This window comes from Polypterus senegalus, chromosome 4 (assembly GCF_016835505.1).
Source record: "Polypterus senegalus isolate Bchr_013 chromosome 4, ASM1683550v1, whole genome shotgun sequence".
NCBI classification, from domain to species: domain Eukaryota; kingdom Metazoa; phylum Chordata; class Cladistia; order Polypteriformes; family Polypteridae; genus Polypterus; species Polypterus senegalus.
In genome coordinates, this window is record NC_053157.1 from 229,083,564 (window position 1) to 229,104,742 (window position 21,179).

The window sequence follows — 21,179 nt, forward strand, 5'->3', positions numbered from 1 at the left end:
TTGAGAAAATCTAGTAAATTAAATTTAAATTGATTTTAGGATGAAGTTTAGTTTACGACATTCTACTTTAATTATAAAATAAACTATGAGAATAAAGTGGAAATGTCGACTTTAATCTCGACATAAGTGTCAAGATTAAAGTGGAAATGTCGAGAATAAAGTCAACATGTCGATTGTATTCTCGACATATAGTTTTTTTTTTCTTCCCGTGTCCATATTTTTTTTTTCTTCACCGTGGCCCTAATACGATTCCGTAGGGCAACACCACAAACAGCATTATAAATGCAAGTTGCAGTTTTATTATTTATGTACATAGCTTAGCGTGAAGCAAGGTCCATATTAATGCAATTTGCCTAAATGATGGCTCAGTTGGTAAAGATGTCATCACCAAGTTGCACTTGTTTTATTTTATTTTTTTATTTGGTGAATACTGTGTAATGAACCTGGGCTTGAAGTCTGGAAGTAATAGTATTATTACTGGAAGTTGCACTATTATTTATTTTATTGTTATTATTTATTAGTTTAAATATTATGCAGTTTAATGATGGGAAAGTTGTTTAAAAAGCCACTTTAACGTGTCAGTGGACACAGATTGTTAACAAAAACAGAAAGTGTAGTTGGTTTACAAAAATACTTACTATTTATTCCTTTTCTAAGACATGTTCAGTGCAATACATCTTTTGAACAGCACCTCTGGATATTTAACTAAGTCTAAATGCCTCTTTGGATGGTTGAAAATATGCTGTCAAAATTTTAGTTTAAGTTGTTTGCAAAATTTTTTCAATAAAAAGGTACCATATTTTGACAGTAACTGTCATGCAATGTGATTCCTTCTGTTCATTAGTGCCATCCCGTTGAAAACTATCACTTTATGGGGCCATGCAAGCCTGTATTAATGCTTGTGTGTACATTAAAATGTGTTTTTTGTAAAATGTACAATTCTCATGACAGTGGAATAGGTTATTCTTAGCCAGTCTACTGCAGTAATTGCTATGGAAAATGTGGTTAACATCATGCATGGGAAAAAATACAGTGAAACCAGTAGAATTTTGAAAAATACTGTGATATAGAATTTTGTTCATACCTCCCAGCACTAGGTTCAAGTAGATTTAGTTTATATAAAAAAGGATTAGTTCTCTGGAAAGGTGTTGTAATGAAACAAACACCATTTTGCTAACTGGCACTCAATGGCAGACTTCCTGTAGACTAGAATGGCCATGTTGGTAATCACAGACACTTTACACAATGGGCCCTTACTCTAACCTGGGAATATCATACGTAAATACTGTTGGCTTAGCGGAGTATTGGGTCACGCTGATAATGAATGATTAGATGTCATTAAACCCCTCCAGGACGTTTGAAGAACAGGTCAAATGTGAACATGGACAGAAAAGCAAAAAGGGCCTAAAGAAGGCTTCCCTGAGGGACTCCACAAAGACAGTGCTATGCGTGAAGACTTGTGTCTATAAAGACAAACCACCTGCACAACATTAACAGTTCTTTTTCTTTCGGCTGTTAAGGTTGCCTCCAGCTGTTTTCAGTGAAAACTCTTAAGGTTGTGTACTGTGTCTTTACAGGATTTTGATATCAAGGTCCTTATGTGGTGGGTTGTACTGGCACATAAGTTACAGCTGGATTTGCACTGAATGGTCCAATAAGCAAAAACACTACCCTGTTATTTTCATAAGAGTTTTGTTGTTTCTCCTTAGTGTGTTGCTTGGTATGCAGCTGCAGACTGCTTCTTCGTGAGAATCGCCTACCACATTCAATACAGGCAAATGGCTTCTCCCCAGTATGAGTTATCTTATGCCTCTGAAGATGGCCGAGCTGCATGAAACATTTTCCACATTCATTACAACAGTGTGGCTTCTCACCAGCATGAAACCGCTTGTGCTGTGCCAGACTTCCTACGAGCGAGAATCGTTTCCCACATTCAGAACAGGAATAAGGCTTTTCTCCTGTGTGAATTCTCATGTGTGTTTGAAGGTTGCCCATTTGAGAAAATTCTTTGCCACACTCCGTGCAGCAATATGGCTTCTCGCCGGTATGAATTCGTGTATGGGTCTGAAGATGTTTCTTTTGTGAGAATCGCTTGCCACACTGAGGGCAGCAATATGGCTTCTCTCCAGTGTGAATTCTCTTGTGTATCTGGAGATGACCCAGTTGAGTAAAACACTTGCCACATTCCGAACAGCAGTGTGGCTTCTCGCCAGTGTGATATCGTTTATGACGTCTTAGACTACCTACAAGTGAAAACTGCTTACCACATTCAGTACAGCAGTAAGGCTTTTCTCCTGTGTGAATTCTCTTATGGGTCTGAAGGTTCCTTACACGTGAAAATTGTTTCCCGCATTCAGTACAGGAATGTGGCTTCTCTCCAGTGTGAGTAAACATGTGAACCTGAAGGTCTCTTTTTTGGGAAAACTGCTTGCCACATTCAGTGCAGAAATGCTGTTTCTCTCCAGTGTGGCTTCTTTCGTGCTTATGAAAACTGCCTGTGTGCGCAAATCTTTCACCACACTCCAAACAGCAGTAGGGCTTCTCTCTGCTGTGAATTTTCTGATGCCTCTTACAATCTGATTTGCGTTTAAAACCTTTCCCACACTCTTGGCAAGAAAAGAAAGATGATGATGATGATGATGATGATGGACTGCTACTGTTTGCTGCTTTCTGCGGCTTGATGGAATCAGCACTTGTCAGTTTCTCAAAAGGTGGTATGCTGCGCTCCACAGGATCCAGTTTGATATCTTCTAGCAGAGGAATGGGTTCCTTCTCATCTTCCTCAATGTGGAATTGAACAGAAACAGCATGAAGAGAGGCCTGGGCAAATGAGGATAGGGAGTCACTGCCATTCTGGTTTAAATCTGCTGAAAGATAAGAGTCACCTATTAGAATTGGCGAATAAGGTAAGAGGTGAAGAAAAATACGATAAACATTTAACATCAATCAAAGCACATTGTGAAAACAGTATAGGCAAATATCGATTTTTTAAAAAGTGCTAAAACATCAAGAAATGTGGACAAATACATTTCTATTAGTTGTGGTAGCCAGAAAGAAGGGCTTCTACTAAGTGCCGAGTAAAGGCACTGAAAACTTGTGTCAGTGGGATCATTTTCTTAACACATTTTCAAAAATTCCTAAAATCCTGTCTCACTTTGTCATTCTGAGGTATTTAATGTTGCTTGATGTGAGAAAAATAAATGTAAACAATTAAAACTCAATAATAATACATTTTATTTATATAGCACCTTTCCCTTGCTCTGTAACATAACAAAATGTGAAAAAGTGAAGGGTTCTCAACACTTTCTGAAGGCACTACATACAGTGGTGTGAAAAACTATTTGCCCCCTTCCTGATTTCTTATTCTTTTGCATGTTTGTCACACAAAATGTTTCTGATCATCAAACACATTTAACCATTAGTCAAATATAACACAAGTAAACACAAAATGCAGTTTTTAAATGATGGTTTTTATTATTTAGGGAGAAAAAAATTCAAACCTACATGGCCCTGTGTGAAAAAGTAATTGCCCCCTTGTTAAAAAAAATAACCTAACTGTGGTGTATCACACCTGAGTTCAATTTCCGTAGCCACCCCAGGCCTGATTACTGCCACACCTGTTTCAATCAAGAAATCACTTAAATAGGAGCTGCCTGACACAGAGAAGTAGACCAAAAGCACCTCAAAAGCTAGACATCATGCCAAGATCCAAAGAAATTCAGGAACAAATGAGAACAGAAGTAATTGAGATCTATCAGTCTGGTAAAGGATATAAAGCCATTTCTAAAGCTTTGGGACTCCAGCGAACCACAGTGAGAGCCATTATCCACAAATGGCAAAAACATGGAACAGTGGTGAACCTTCCCAGGAGTGGCGGCCGACCAAAATTACCCCAAGAGCAGAGGCGACTCATCCGAGAGTCACAAAAGACCCCAGGACAACGTCTAAAGAACTGCAGGCCTCACTTGCCTCAATTAAGGTCAGTGTTCACGACTCCACCATAAGAGAGAGACTTGGCAAAAACGGCCTGCATGGCAGATTTCCAAGACGCAAACCACTGTCAAGCAAAATGAACATTAGGGCTCGTCTCAATTTTGCTAAGAAACATCTCAATGATTGCCAAGACTTTTGGGAAAATACCTTGTGGACTGATGAGACAAAAGTTGAACTTTTTGGAAGGCAAATGTCCCGTTACATCTGGCGTAAAAGGAACACAGCATTTCAGAAAAAGGACATCATACCAACAGTAAAATATGGTGGTGGTAGTGTAATGATGTGGAGTTGTTTTGCTGCTTCAGGACCTAGAAGGCTTGCTGTGATAGATGGAACCATGAATTCTACTGTCTACCAAAAAATCCTGAAGGAGAATATCCGGCCATCTGTTCGTCAACTCAAGCTGAAGTGATCTTGGGTGCTGCAACAGGACAATGACCCCAAACACACCAGCAAATCCACCTCTGAACGGCTGAAGAAAAACAAAATGAAGACTTTGGAGTGGCCTAGTCAAAGTCCTGACCTGAATCCAATTGAGATGCTATGGCATGACCTTAAAAAGGCGGTTAATGCTAGAAAACCCTCAAATAAAGCTGAATTACAACAATTCTGCAAAGATGAGTGGGCCACAATTCCTCCAGAGCGCTGTAAAAGACTCATTGCAAGTTATCACAAACGCTTGATTGCAGTTATCGCTGCTGAGGGTGGCCAAACCAGTTATTAGGTTCAGGGGGCAATTACTTTTTCACACAGGGCCATGTAGGTTTGGATTTTTTTTTCTCCCTAAATAATAAAAACCATCATTTAAAAGCTACATTTTGTGTTTATTTGTGTTATATTTGACTAATGGTTAAATGTGTTTGATGATCAGAAACATTTTGTGTGACAAACATGCAAAAGAATAAGAAATCAGGAAGGGGGCAAATAGTTTTTCAAACCACTGTATACAGGTGGCCCCCTTTGTTATGAATGAGCTCCATTCCTGCTCATATTCATAATGCAATTTTGAAAGATGGACCTTGCCCTAAAAATGTCAGTTAATGGGAAAAATGAATAATGCTTTATTGTTTACTTTGGAGAAAAATTTTCAAACTTTATTAATAAAGTGACAGTGAAACAATATTGCTGTACTTCGCAAAACAAAAATCCTTTAAAATAAAATGAACCTCAGGTATGTAAAGTATGATGACTGTATGGTTAAACATCCTACGGTTTTTGATGATACAGGACCTCAAGCAGCTGCACAAGAAGTAATGATGGCATAAACAGATACCACTAAGCAACAATGGTAAGTTAAGCTATCTTTGCTGAGGAACTGCTCAAGAGTGTCATCTCCACATCTCAGCAGCTGAATTTCCCAAGACAGTACCTTTGGCACACGTAAAGATGCCGGGAATTAGAAGCAGCAGGATCTACTGCTAACATCCACACGGCCAGCTGTCACAGAGCTGCTTACCTTGATGGAGTTTATTGTGCACGCTGCCAGTCACTTTCAGCAACACGTGCACACAAAAGCACTGGAAGATTGAAAATGGTGATGAAGTCTGCATTGTAGAGAGTCATTCCTCGCACTTAGTGACAGCTGCTATGTATTTATCTGCATTCAAACTCAACAGTCCAAAACACCCATGTCCCTTATTCCTAATAGCTGCCTTATATGTGTTGTAATTCAGAGTGAGTGCCCATTGGTTGTCATCTCTTACACACACACACACACACACACACACACACACACACACACACACACACACACACACACACACACACACACACACACACACCCACCTCTAAGACAAAAATAACATGTTCATTTCGCAAGCCACAGACTGACCTGACTCTGTTGCCGAGTATGTCAGAATATACAAGGCTATTCAAAATGAAAGAGCAGATTTCAAAAATTTATTTCAAACTGTATAAGACAGAAAAAACATTCCACACATCACTGTATAGAGGAAAGTTCAAAGTTTGGTCCTATGGTCCTTGAGGTTGCATGCATTCAACATGAGCACCATGTTTAGCACGACAAATATGAAAACGGTAGACCATTTCTTGCCACACACGAGTCAACTGCTTCCTAGTTACTCAATTCACAGCTTCCTCAATTCGAAGTTGCAAATCTTGAAGATTATCGACCATAGGTGGAACAAACACTCTTGCTTTAATGTACCCCCATAGATAAAAATTGCAGGGAGTAAGGTCTGGAGACCTGGGAGGCCATAGACGATGAACAAGATTTTGTTGTCCACCTCTTCCAATCCATCATTCTGGAATGGTGTCATTCAGGTAACACTGGACCTCCAAGTGGAAATGAGGCAGGGTACCATCTTGCATGAAAATTAAGTCTGCGCTCGGTGGGATTCACTGGTACTTTCAGGCGGGCTTTTAAACTTTGAACTTTCCTCTATCTAGTGATGTGCCGAATGTGTTTCTGTCTTATACAGATTGTTAGAAATACATTTTTGAAATCTGCTCTTTCATTTTGAATAGCCCTGTATAACTAACTGGTGGCTGTCATGGGAGTGCACTGTGACTTATACCGGCTCACTAGAATTACATAAATGAAGTCTATGACTGAAAAATCACTACAAAAGCTGTGTAACGTGACATGGCCTTTACTCAGTTAAAAATCGTGACGTCCCCTTTCCTGGCAACAAAATCAGCAATCAATGTTTTACACACTGCCAAACCCTACATCAGCTACAACAAAAATGACTTACATAACAGCTTATGTTTATAAAAGAAAAATCAGAAATGGTGGGGACATGACCTGTCAAGTGACAGCAAGTGACAGCTGTTGCATTCACTTCATGTGAAATTTATACTTTCTGTTGTTCTCACCTGTTGTGAGAGATGGACGTCTAGGACAGCGCTCCACTGGCAGTGGTGTTTTCATTAGACCAAGTGGTTTCACTTACAAGTATATTAAAACATGAGGAAGAAAACCAAGGTGGAAGAAAGACCTTAAAGAGAAGGAAAAGGCAGCTAAAAATCCAAAAAAATGTAAAAGAAAGTCAAGTTTGAGCTCATTCAATTGGCTACCATAGACTGAACTTGTAGAGACAGAAAAAAGAAAGGATTAGTCAGGGCCTCACAATGCAACATCCAATGCTGACTGTGGGTGCAAAAATGGGAGAGAGGCAGGCAATGAAATTTTGCCGCTATCAAACAGCATATCTAAACAGGTCATGGCTTTGTCTACCTCACTGTGAATCACTACCAACACTGAATGCAGGTCAACAGCAGCAACACTTTCTACATATGTAACTCTTCCTTGCATGCACAGAGAAGACGACGTGTTGTCTGAGTTGAAGGCATTGATTACTGCACTCTGGGTATATAATGGAAGATATAAAGGGGACACCCAAGGAAATAAAAATAACACAGAGAAGAGTAGATAAGATGAACCAGGATATGAAGGACCAGGAGATACATTTAACACACAGCTTGACATTACAGTTAAAAGAAAATCTACCAAAAATACATGGAAATTTACAGGAAAATATGTTCAAAATTGAGAAAATATATATATATATATATATATATATATATATATATATATATATATATATATATATATATATATATATATATATATATATATATATATATATATATATACTGCTCAAAAGAATTAAAGGAACACTTTTTAATCAGAGTATAGCATAAAGTCAATGAAACTTAAGGGATATTAATCTGGTCAGTTAAGTAGCAGAGGGGGTTGTTAATCAGTTTCAGCTGCTGTGGTGTTAATGAAATTAACAGATGCACTAGAGGGGCAACAATGAGATGACCCCCAAAACAGGAATGGTTTAACAGGTGGAGGCCACTGACATTTTTCCCTCCTCATCTTTTCTGACTGTTTCTTCACTAGTTTTGCATTTGGCTACAGTCAGTGTCACTACTGGTAGCATGAGGCGATACCTGGACCCTACAGAGGTTGCACAGGTAGTCCAACTTCTCCAGGATGGCACATCAATACGTGTCATTGCCAGAAGGTTTGCTGTGTCTCCCTGCACAGTCTCAAGGGCATGGAGGAGATTCTAGGAGACAAGCAGTTACTCTAGGAGAGCTGGAGAGGGCCATAGAAGGTCCATAACCCATCAGCAGGACCAGTATCTGCTCCTTTGGGCAAGGAGGAACAGGATGAGCACTGCCAGAGCCCTACAAAATGACCTCCAGCAGGCCACTGGTGTGAATGTCTCTGACCAAACAACCAGAAAGACTTCATGAGGGTGACCCAAGGGCCCCATGTCCTCTAATGGGCCCTGAGCTCACTGCCCAGCAGCATGCAGCTCGATTGGCATTAGCCATAGAATACCAGAATTGGCAGATGCACCACTGGTGCCCTGTGCTTTACAGATGAGAGCAGGTTCACCCTGAGCACGTGACAGAAGTGAAAGGGTCTGGAGAAGCCATGGAGAACATTATGCTGCCTGTAACATCATTCAGCATGAGCAGTTTGGTGGTGGGTTAATGATTGTCTGGGGAGGCATATCCATGGAGGGTCACACAGACCGCTACAGGCTTGACAAAGGCACCTTGGCTGCCATTAGGTATCAGGATGAAATCCTTGGACCCATTGTCAGACCCTATGCTGGTACAGTGGCTCCTGGTGCATGACAATTCCTGGCCTCATGTGGTGAGAGTATGCAGGCAGTTCCTGGAGGATGAAGGAATTGATACCATTGACTGGCCACCACACTTTCCTGACCTAAATCCAATAGAACACCTCTGTGACATTATGTTTTGGTCCATCCAATGCCACCAGGTTGCACCTCAGACTGTCCAGGAGCTCAGTGATGCCCTGGTCCAGATCTGGGAGGAGATCCCCCACAACACCATCTGTCATCTCATTAGAAGCATGCACCGATGTTGTCAGGCATGTATACAAGAACACAGGGGCCATACAAAGTGCTGCGTACAATTTTGAGTTGCTACAATTAAATTTTGGCAAAATGGACTAGCCTGCCACATAATGTTTTCACTCTGATTTTTGGGGCGTCTTTGAATTCAGGGCTCTGTAGGTTGATCATTTTCATTTCCATCAAACGATGTGGCATCCTTTCGTTCCTAACACATTACCCAGTCTATATCAGTAGAGATATCCAGGAGGATTTCTTTTTCCCATTGAGATCTGATGTGTTTTCAAAGTGTTCCTTTAATTTTTTGAGCAGTTTATATATATACATAACAATTAAGTACTTCAAAGTGACAGTAGATTTAACACAAGTTTATATGATGTCTTGTATGTTTATATGCACACTGATGTATTGACATATCCATAAATATAAGTGCACAAAATTACTTTAATTCAAGTTACTTTTGGTAACTAAACAGAAGGGGAGCGATTACAACATAAAGTATTTAGAAACACTATATAAAATTATATAATACACACTATTAAGTATTTTTTGGAATATATTTTCCATTTGAAAAAAACAATTTGGTTGCCCTTTTTTTCTTTTCTTTTAGGAAACTGTTTAACATCTTACTCAAGACCTTAAAAATTTTAAAATTTATACATTGAAGGAGTACTAGAAGTCCTTGGATTCCACTTAGCTTAGAGAAGATAAAACACAATCTAAGGAGTTTTAATACAATACAAATACCACAGCTCAAATATTCTTAGTACAGAAGAATCTGACAAATCTTTGATACACTCACAACTACTGGATGCTATAAACATACCCCTAAGTGGGAAAGTGCTAGACCCTGATGGCTTCAAAGTGGAATTTTATCATCTACGTTAGAAATTTGACCTCAAACTTTCATTAATTACAATTTTTCCAAAGAAAAATAAGGACCTACTACAATGCACACCACACCAATTGCAAATCCAATTCATGCTTTCTTTCCAAAGCTTTAGCTAGAAAGAATGAGAAAGTGCATCCCGCTGAAATGTCAAAAGACCAAACATGATTTATTAAAGGCAGATGCAGCCTCAGACCTCTGGGGTCTTTTGAATGTAATATATTAACCCACAAATTCTAACATGCAAGAGATATTATTATCTTTGGACATAGAAAAAGCCTTTAATAGAGTTGAATGAAACTATTTATTCTTCACAGTGCATAAATTTGTGTTAGGTGTATATACCCATGGGTAAAATTATTTTATACCAGTCCAGAAGCCTCAGTCTGTATTAACAACATGATTTCAAACTACTTCAAACTGAAACAGGTTACTTGACAAGGAAGCCACCACAGCTTTTTCCAATTGCCATTGAGCCATTAGCTAAGAGAAGGACTTAAACAGAAAACATACCCCTATACTCAGGTGGTATAGGTACTTTCTATATCCTTTCAGATCTTTCCTCATATACATCCAACGAAACATCCATGCATTCAAAAGGGGACTCTACAAAGACCTAAAGCAGAAGGTGGCATGGCAATACCTAATTTTTAATTTTATCACTGGGCAGGAAACATGCATGCTATAAAGATATGGAAACTGGCACAAATTAATGAATTTACACCAGCTTGGTCAGCAATGAAAATTCAATCGTTCTGTGCTTTTTGATTATACAGGGTGGTCCAGATCTAATTATGCAGATCTAGATCATCTGGATGACTTTGATTTATGCGGGGATGATTCCAGTTCGGTGCAAAGACGATTCTTCATGTTATTAGTTCGCACACTTTGTCGATGGTCCGGGATTTTTCCGGTGATTTTCTATGTAATAAACTTAATAAGTTATAGCGTAATGAAAATGGCATAATTAGATCTGGACCACCCTATATGTCTTGTTTTGCTACACAGTAAATGCCAACTTTCATCAATATCCCAACAATCCAGTCATAAACCAATTACTCAGAATATGGAACCAACGCAGGACATACTTCAAAGCAAAGCTTTAACCTGTTGCTTCTCTACATAATAATTACCTTTTTCAAACTTCTCAAACCTACTCTGTATTTTATCTTTGGAAAATGCTCAGAAATAAGAAACTTAGAGAACTGTATAAAAATAAACATATTTGTATCTTGTGAACAAATTGTTCTTTAAATGAGACTTTCCAAAAACACAATTTTTCCACAATTTTACACACCTCCCACCCATTTCCATTCCAGAGGCAATACTGGTCAGTCTGGAAGGCTCAGAGAGCATCTGAACAATATATAAAAACATCTCATAGAATCTATCTTATGATGATCTTAGGGTACAATGGGAAAAGAACCTTATGGCTGACTTCCACTCCTTTTCTGAGATGTTAACTGAAAGGTCATTATAGTTAACTAAAACTAAAATAAAAAAACATTTTCATAAACAGATAAAATTAGCATAACCAAAACGAAAAACTAAAATCAATCCATTATCCAACCCACTATATCCTAACTACAGGGTCACGGGCATCTGCCAGAGCCAATCCCAGCCAATACGGGGAGCAAAGCAGGAAACAAACCCTGGGCAAGGCGCACACACCAAGCACACTCTAGGGACAATTTAGAATCGCCAATGCACCTAACCTGTAGGTCTTTGGACTGTGGGAGGAAACTGGAGTAATCCCATGCAGCCACGGGAAGAACATACAAACTCCACGCACGGAGGACCAGGAAAGCAAACCCGGGTCTCCTAAATGCGAGGCAGCAGTGCTACCACTGTGCCACCGTGCCACCCAAAACTAAAAATCAACAAACCTATTAAAGTAGTTGAAAACACTAACTGAAAAAAAAGTAATAAATTTAGTAAAAATACTTAGTTTTCATAACAACCGAACTTACACAAGGACTAACTTCAGGGGTCCTGAAGTTAATCAAAATATATTAATAAGAATTTCCTGTTTGGTTTTTGAATAAATATTCCTGCCAATACATCTTTAAGCCTTGCAACTTAACTTTAACTTTAAAGCAGAAAGTAAACCAACCATGAGCGAATGCATATATGCATCTAGTAAACAGTGGCTGGCGGATGAGGGGTGTTGGCGCAGCACTTGCAGTAACAGAGCAAGCTGAATACGGGGCATGTAAAGTGATTTACTACGTGATAATAGTGTCAGTTCTTCAGAAGGTGATAGTGACAGTATGATAAATTCCGGTCCAAGTGTTAGTGAAGCACACTAAGGTGATGATTTTACTTTGAAGGTGCTTGCCAGGGATTTTTCCAGCCTTGCATCCAAAGCTGCTGTGATAAACTCCAGGTTTCCTTCAATCCTAGTTTGGATAAGTCAGTTTAGAAAATATGCAAGTTTTCTATGTTTTCCTCAATTCAGCAAGGTGGGGTCTGCACACTGATACAGGCCCAAGAGCCTTGTTTTTCCTAAGCCCCCATGATTTTCCTGATAACGCCTGTCAGGACACGGTAGAATCTGTTTTCTGATTTTTGATATCTTTTCAGGCCTGCAGGTGGCAAAATTCTGAGATGGAATCCGAGATCAATGTGGCTAGTAGAAAAAAACAAAGTACAGTACCGGAGATTTTAGATTATAATATTGAAGGCATTAATTGTAAGCACATTGTCTTGGAGCAGGATATGTTGTGTGCTGTAGATATTTAGAGCAAAAAAAACCCTCAAACCCTAAAATTCAACTAAATTTTAATCACAAATTAGTCCATTTTGGGTAAGAAAAGGAAAAGATGAAACGTTCCGACAGTCAGTGCACATATGTTCAGCACCAATGACATTAAAAAATATTTGAACAATTATAACATTTGTCATATTTAATATCTGGTTTTGATTATGCTTGTTTTAATCAGAGCGAAACTCCTACTGACATTAAACTAATAACCTATTAAGTCCTGTCTGATTGTGACACAAAACTAAACTACATAGTAACTCTTTAACCATACCATAATTACTAAAACTGAAAACTGAACCGAAAATAAAATAGAAAAACAAAACAAAAAATAACATACTATTAACAAAATTAATTAACTTATATAAAATTTTCAAGATTACCATAACAAGCAAATACAACTCAGAGGTACTGGAGTTTTCTACGTTTTACCCGGAGTCTTCATTCCATAACAAGCGGTGCCCTGTCTTACACTCTGTTATCTGGGTTACAGAGCACATCTCCAAAACAATAAATGAACACATTCCCAGCTACTCATGTTCATCTTTTTCTATACTGCAAACACTTCAGCTTATTGTCTCCTGACTCCCTACTCCAAACTGCCTTCTGCAGCAACTTCCTTCTCCTAACTTCTCCTGTCAATAATCTCCTAAGAGGTGTATCCACCCCTCACAGAACAGAAGTCCTACCATTTGCACAGGATTTCAACCTTTCTGCTCCAGCTCAGTGTGTCACAAGCTGCCTGCACATCACAATATATTAACAAAACATAACAATATTTAAAAAGAAAATTACAATAGAGAAGAATATCAACATTAATACAGAATAACATTACTGTCAGTGGTTTCTATTTTCAACACATTTTTCAATTTTGTCAGCATTACACTTTACATCATTCACTGTTGTTGTTCCTACTCTCACTTTTGCATTTGGTAAAAGTTTAATCATTTCAATTTTTTGTGACAATTCCAACACCACACGTATATGTTTATCGGCCATAAAAATGTATAGTAGTTTAATTACAACAAAAGAGAAAAGTTATGAAATGCTATTAAAGCTGAAGGTATATAACTGGCACTGATTTCAAAATGCAGCATGACACATGGTGCTTGGGAAAAACACTATGTGCAAGTAAAAAGGAGAGTTGTTCCAATGTGTACAGCTCGTAGTGCATCGCGCAGCGGTGGTATTAGGTAGATCTGGCATGTGCAATGTTTTTATTTTGCCCTTAATGGAGACTGACGTTTAAGCAAGCGACAGATAATTGAGGTTTTACTGTAATTCAACTTAAAATCTTTCATCAATCATACTTATGTTATTAAAAAAATTTTCCAAAATGAACCTGTGAAAATTAACATCATTTTGGACACAAAAAATCTGTTAATACTTAACAGCCTTGGTGTCACAATGACTCCTAATCCATTAACAACTACTGTATATTTGGAGGACTCCCGGGTGACCTTAAAGACAAATTGATTCTAATAGTCAATACTATGTAGACTTATCCTGCTTAACAAGTTAACTCCCAATCCACATTTTAAAATTTACTGGGTAACTCAAGTCGTAAATCATTTGAAATTAGAAAAATAAATAAAATTCTTGCTTATAAGATCTTTCCAAAACCCTTTTTTGGAAAACAAGGAAAAACTTAATTTTATAAATTATTCATCCATCCATCCATCCATTTTCCAACCGGCTGAATCCGAACACAGGGTCATCGGGGTCTGCTGGAGCCAATCCCAGCCAAGACAGGGCACAAGACAGGAATCCAATCCCAGGAAAGTTGCCAACTCACCGCAGGACACACACAAACACACACTAGGGCCAATTTAGATTATTCATATGAGGGGAAAAAGATGTTTTTTCTGCTTTTGGCTCTCCTCTCTTTCTCTAGGGTGGGTACTGAATTCTTATTTGTTTTAGTTTGTTTTTTTTAAACTGTTATTCCATCCATCCATTTTCTAACCCGCTGAATCCGAATACAGGGTCACGGGGTCTGCTGAGCCAATCCCAGCCAACACAGGGCACAAGGCAGGAACCAATCCTGGGGAGCATGCCAACCCACCGCAGTAAACTGTTATTTATTTATTTAAAATTCTCTGGTGTTCTTCCAAGATTCATTTGGAAGTAACATGTTGTATAAGTTCTGCAGATTTTATCTGCTTGATTGCATATGATCTTTCTTGAAATAAAATTAATAAAATATAAAATAATTTTTGTTATAATCACTTACATTTCCCAGGCTGCCCTGAAGGTGTCCATTGCTCAAGCATCTCTGTCTTATCCGGAGGCTCTAGTGATTCAGTCTTCACTTCCCTATAATGTGAAGCAGAGCACTTCCTTCCTTGAGTAATCTCTAAATCAATCATCTCTTCTTTCACTGACACGCATGTTGTTACACTGGCATCATCTGCATTCATCATGAGTGTACTACTAGCTTCAAGGCTGATGGATGTGGGTTCAGATTCTTCTTTAATACCCACAGTCCTCAAATCACAATCCTCCTGTTTTACACAGAGACAATGTGGGGTCAAGTGGATGGACCCATACTGACAACCCTCTTCCTTGATACAGTCCACTTTTTGCCACATGGTGACATCAGCCTTGCGCAGTTCTCCTTCCAGGTCAGTGATGTCCTTTTCATTATAAACACACCCCATGTTTATGATGTCATCTTTACAGCTACCGTCCAGGAGTGGATGCTTGTCCATTTTTTAATGATGCAAGTGACCTCACAGGAAAGGTAGGTTTGCTTTCATTCTGTAGCAAGACGTTGGAAGGCTTAAAAAAATAATAAAAAAAAATACCATCAAAAAACAAGCAAGTCACAAAACTTCTGCTATGAGTGACTGAGTGAACAAGTGTACCCAGCAATGGCCTGGCACCAAATGCTGCTCTGAATTGAAGAAGCAGGCTAGAAAATGACAGGAACAAGCCATTTAGCCCAAAAAATGCTCACCAACCCTATCCACAGGATTTCTTTATCATAACATATCAAGTCGAGCTCTGAAGGTGTTTTTTTTTAATTGCACCTTGAAATATAAGCAATGTTCTTCGCTACAGATGGTACACAAATTATAATGTACACTGTTGTAACATTTTTCCTATCAAAGCTAGTTGTAAAGCTCAATAAAGGTACTTTTCAATGGTATGCTCAAATTCAAATTGTGCAAAATAATAAGTGATTTGTTTTTCACAAAATACAGAAAATATTTCTGAACTCTGGAATGATGGGCTAATTCATATGCCAAATTTCTTCAAAATTAAATATGGTAATGAAAACACCTTTTTGAAAATGTGTTGAATTAAAATGAAATGATTCTACATTAGTGAAGGTTAAAACACACAATCATTCTTTTACAAATGAAAGTCGAATGACAGACAGCCAGATAGATAGAAGCACCAGATATATATTGAATAAATCACAACAACCACCCCTCTCTCTAGTATATAAAAAAAAAATCCTGCAACAAGACGAGACGTTTTTGAAGAGATTTTTTCAAGACTCTGGCCATGAGATTTTTTAAGGTCACACCCTTCTCTCAATCATATTCAAACATGCACGTGGTCCTCTCACCTCTCATTCGTGTGAATGCTTTTGACAGATACATTTCCTGCTCTCTCAACTCTTATACACTTTAACGTTTTCCTCAATTTAAGTTCACAAGTAAAGAAGACGTATTATGTTCACATCTTATTGAAGAATTTCATCCTGAAGGGATATCAACAGAAGAAATGAGTACACAGACAATCCTAGCACTGAGAAACGATGAAGTGAAATGAATTAACACCAAAAATGTTGATCGGTTACACGGCAAATTGGTTAAATGCATATCAATAGACTTCTCTGAAACAGTTGGTGGTGATGGTGCGAAAATGAAAACATAAACTTATAATATCACAAAGAATATCTACAACCGTTAACACGGTTTGGTCTTCCACTGCCTGAATTACTGTAGAATGAAGGATGTATCCAAGAAAGGTAATGTAGTACATCTTCAGGGGATAACATTAGACACCAAAGGAAATCTTGATATGCCATTTGTATTAAAATGTTTACAGTTTCAACGTTAGAACAGCTTTGGCAAAGACAAAATAACAGACATTAATTAATTAATAACACAAATTACACAGACAAACATTCGAAAAGTCATTTTATTTAATAGAGAAAAAGAAACAAAATTCTCTCACGGGCATTTATACGTTGCTTTGTCACGATGCAAGTCCAAACACAGAATCAAAACTCAATGCGATATTGATGAAAATTTAATTCACAAAATAGTTTTGACTGAAGTTTTACAGTAAAAGTGTAAGTTTAAAAAATATTTGCATGTTAATTTCAAAGTCTGCGGTGGGCTGGCACCCTGCCTGAGGTTTGTTTCCTGCCTTGCGCCCTGTGTTGGCTGGGATTGGCTCCAGCAGACCCCCCGTGACCCTGTAGTTAGGATATAGAAGGTTGGATAATGGATGGATGGATAATTTCAAAGCCAAACAGAATGAAATTGTATAACGCAACGAAAAAACTCTAACCCAACATGAAAATAATTTGAAAGTACATTATGTATGTTTTATTAATTTTTAATATGTTTAATTACTCACTGTAATATAAAATAGTTAGTTCCATAATGCATATGTAACAATTCCCATGAAAATAACAATCTGTTTAAGTTGTATATCCACATCCCCATACACGAGCAGCAGAACTGCAAAGTGGCTAGAGTGTAACACCAGCCCAAGAGTTGCCAAGCAAAGCCCCCTAGTATTACTAAAAATAAAGTGAATTTTTGACTTGGCTAAAGATAAGAGAGTAGGAACAGTGAGCTTATTGCCGTATGTTATGAAGGAGCCCCAGTAATTGATCTTGACACACTTCTGTTGGCTGAAAGACCCCAATGCTACTGTCAAAGACGATGTGCAGCATTTGATTTCAGTCTCTCCCCCATTACTTCCAGTGGGTACCAGATTGTGCCCCCATAAAGGAGTCATAGTCTTTTCAAAAACACTTGAATTATACTCAAAAACAGACATTCAGTCTGAATACCCTAGGTAAGTACAAACCCAAGATACAAATTTAGAAAGTGCATTAAATGCTATTCTTGTCACTCTTCCCCACACAATCAGTCACCCAATAAATCAGGAACTGAAAATGTTCATTTAAAAAAGTAACTTCTCTCATAGAAATGAGAACTAATTGGGAGTAAAGAATAAGCAAATATATATGTATAACATTGTAATGTGTCTCTGAGCAGCATATTGAGGTCCAACCTTTTTCCAGAAAAAAATACTGACAAAACATCTAAGTTATTATTTTTATTTTGTTATTCAAAGATTACTTGTGACACCTTTTCAAACTTCTCAAACCTACTCTGTATTTTATCTTTGGAAAATGCTCAGAAATAAGAAACTTAGAGAACTGTATAAAAATAAACATATTTGTATCTTGTGAACAAATTGTTCTTTAAATGAGACTTTCCAAAAACACAATTTTTCCACAATTTTACACACCTCCCACCCATTTCCATTCCAGAGGCAATACTGGTCAGTCTGGAAGGCTCAGAGAGCATCTGAACAATATATAAAAACATCTCATAGAATCTATCTTATGATGATCTTAGGGTACAATGGGAAAAGAACCTTATGGCTGACTTCCACTCCTTTTCTGAGATGTTAACTGAAAGGTCATTATAGTTAACTAAAACTAAAATAAAAAGTAAAACTATTAATAAAAAAAAAACATTTTCATAAACAGATAAAATTAGCATAACCAAAACGAAAAACTAAAATCAATCCATTATCCAACCCACTATATCCTAACTACAGGGTCACGGGCATCTGCCAGAGCCAATCCCAGCCAATACGGGGAGCAAAGCAGGAAACAAACCCTGGGCAAGGCGCACACACCAAGCACACTCTAGGGACAATTTAGAATCGCCAATGCACCTAACCTGTAGGTCTTTGGACTGTGGGAGGAAACTGGAGTAATCCCATGCAGCCACGGGAAGAACATACAAACTCCACGCACGGAGGACCAGGAAAGCAAACCCGGGTCTCCTAAATGCGAGGCAGCAGTGCTACCACTGTGCCACCGTGCCACCCAAAACTAAAAATCAACAAACCTATTAAAGTAGTTGAAAACACTAACTGAAAAAAAAGTAATAAATTTAGTAAAAATACTTAGTTTTCATAACAACCGAACTTACACAAGGACTAACTTCAGGGGTCCTGAAGTTAATCAAAATATATTAATAAGAATTTCCTGTTTGGTTTTTGAATAAATATTCCTGCCAATACATCTTTAAGCCTTGCAACTTAACTTTAACTTTAAAGCAGAAAGTAAACCAACCATGAGCCGACTGCATATATGCATCTAGTAAACAGTGGCTGGCGGATGAGGGGTGTTGACGCAGCACTTGCAGTAACAGAGCAAGCTGAATACGGGGCATGTAAAGTGATTTACTATGTGATAATAGTGTCAGTTCTTCAGAAGCTGATAGTGACAGTATGATAAATTCCGGTCCAAGTGTTAGTGAAGCACACTAAGGTGATGATTTTACTTTGAAGGTGCTTGCCAGGGATTTTTCCAGCCTTGCATCCAAAGCTGCTGTGATAAACTCCAGGTTTCCTTCAATCCTAGTTTGGATAAGTCAGTTTAGAAAATATGCAAGTTTTCTATGTTTTCCTCAATTCAGCAAGGTGGGGTCTGCACACTGATACAGGCCCAAGAGCCTTGTTTTTCCTAAGCCCCCATGATTTTCCTGATAACGCCTGTCAGGACACAGTAGAATCTGTTTTCTGATTTTTGATATCTTTTCAGGCCTGCAGGTGGCAAAATTCTGAGATGGAATCCGAGATCAATGTGGCTAGTAGAAAAAAACAAAGTACAGTACCGGAGATTTTAGATTATAATATTGAAGGCATTAATTGTAAGCACATTGTCTTGGAGCAGGATATGTTGTGTGCTGTAAATATTTAGAGCAAAAAAAAAACCACTCAAACCCTAAAATTCAACTAAATTTTAATCACAAATTAGTCCATTTTGGGTAAGAAAAGGAAAAGATGAAACGTTCCGACAGTCAGTGCACATATGTTCAGCACCAATGACATTAAAAAATATTTGAACAATTATAACATTTGTCATATTTAATATCTGGTTTTGATTATGCTTGTTTTTAATCAGAACGAAACTCCTACTGACATTAAACTAATAACCTATTAAGTCCTGTCTGATTGTGACACAAAACTAAACTACATAGTAACTCTTTAACCATACCATAATTACTAAAACTAAAACTGAAAACTGAACTGAAAATAAAATAGAAAAACAAAACAAAAAATAACATACTATTAACAAAATTAATTAACTTATATAAAATTTTCAAGATTACCATAATAAGCAAATACAACTCAGAGGTACTGGAGTTTTCTACGTTTTACCCGGAGTCTTCATTCCATAACAAGCGGTGCCCTGTCTTACACTCTGTTATCTGGGTTACAGAGCACATCTCCAAAACAATAAATGAACACATTCCCAGCTACTCATGTTCATCTTTTTCTATACTGCAAACACTTCAGCTTATTGTCTCCTGACTCCCTACTCCAAACTGCCTTCTGCAGCAACTTCCTTCTCCTAACTTCTCCTGTCACTAATCTCCTAAGAGGTGTATCCACCCCTCACAGAACAGAAGTCCTACCATTTGCACAGGATTTCAACCTTTCTGCTCCAGCTCAGTGTGTGTCACAAGCTGCCTGCACATCACAATATATTAACAAAATATAACAATATTTAAAAAGAAAATTACAATAGAGAAGAATATCAACATTAATACAGAATAACATTACTGTCAGTGGTTTCTATTTTCAACACATTTTTCAATTTTGTCAGCATTACACTTTACATCATTCACTGTTGTTGTTCCTATTCTCACTTTTGCATTTGGTAAAAGTTTAATCATTTCAATTTTTTGTGACAATTCCAACACCACACGTATATGTTTATCGGCCATAAAAATGTATAGTAGTTTAATTACAACAAAGAGAAAAGTTATGAAATGCTATTAAAGCTGAAGGTATATAACTGGCACTGATTTCAAAATGCAGCATGACACATGGTGCTTGGGAAAAACACTATGTGCAAGTAAAAAGGAGAGTTGTTCCAATGTGTACAGCTCGTAGTGCATCGCGCAGCGGTGGTATTAGGTAGATCTGGCACGCGCAATGTTTTTATTTTGCCCTTAATGGAGACTGACGTTTAAGCAAGCGACGGATAATTGAGGTTTTACTGTAATTCAACTTAAAATCTTTCATCAATCATACTTATGTTATTAAAAAAAATTTCCAAAATGAACCTGTGAAAATTAACATAATTTTGGACACAAAAAATCTGTTAATACTTAACAGCCTTGGTGTCACAATGACTCCTAATCCATTAACAACTACTGTATATTTGGAGGACTCCCGGGTGACCTTAAAGACAAATTGATTCTAATAGTCAATACTATGTAGACTTATCCTGCTTAACAAGTTAACTCCCAATCCACATTTTAAAATTTACTGGGTAACTCAAGTCGTAAATCATTTGAAATTAGAAAAATAAATAAAATTCTTGCTTATAAGATCTTTCCAAAACCCTTTTTTGGAAAACAAGGAAAAACTTAATTTTATAAATTATTCATCC

General features: G+C 37.7%; 1 protein-coding gene across 1 annotated transcript in view; it reads right to left on the reverse strand.

Moving 5' to 3' along the window:
* Positions 1–1,070: 1,070 nt before the first annotated feature.
* Positions 1,071–21,179, reverse strand: part of LOC120528881 (zinc finger protein 585A-like) — a 65,705-nt gene continuing 45,596 nt past the window's right edge. Inside the window, exons 5-6 of the mRNA XM_039752958.1 lie at positions 14,739–15,141; positions 1,071–2,867 (exon numbers count right to left, since the gene is read on the reverse strand). Of these exons, the coding sequence (XP_039608892.1) occupies positions 1,597–2,867; positions 14,739–15,141 (1,674 nt within the window). The 3' untranslated portion in view covers positions 1,071–1,596. The remainder of the gene's footprint in view (positions 2,868–14,738; positions 15,142–21,179) is intronic.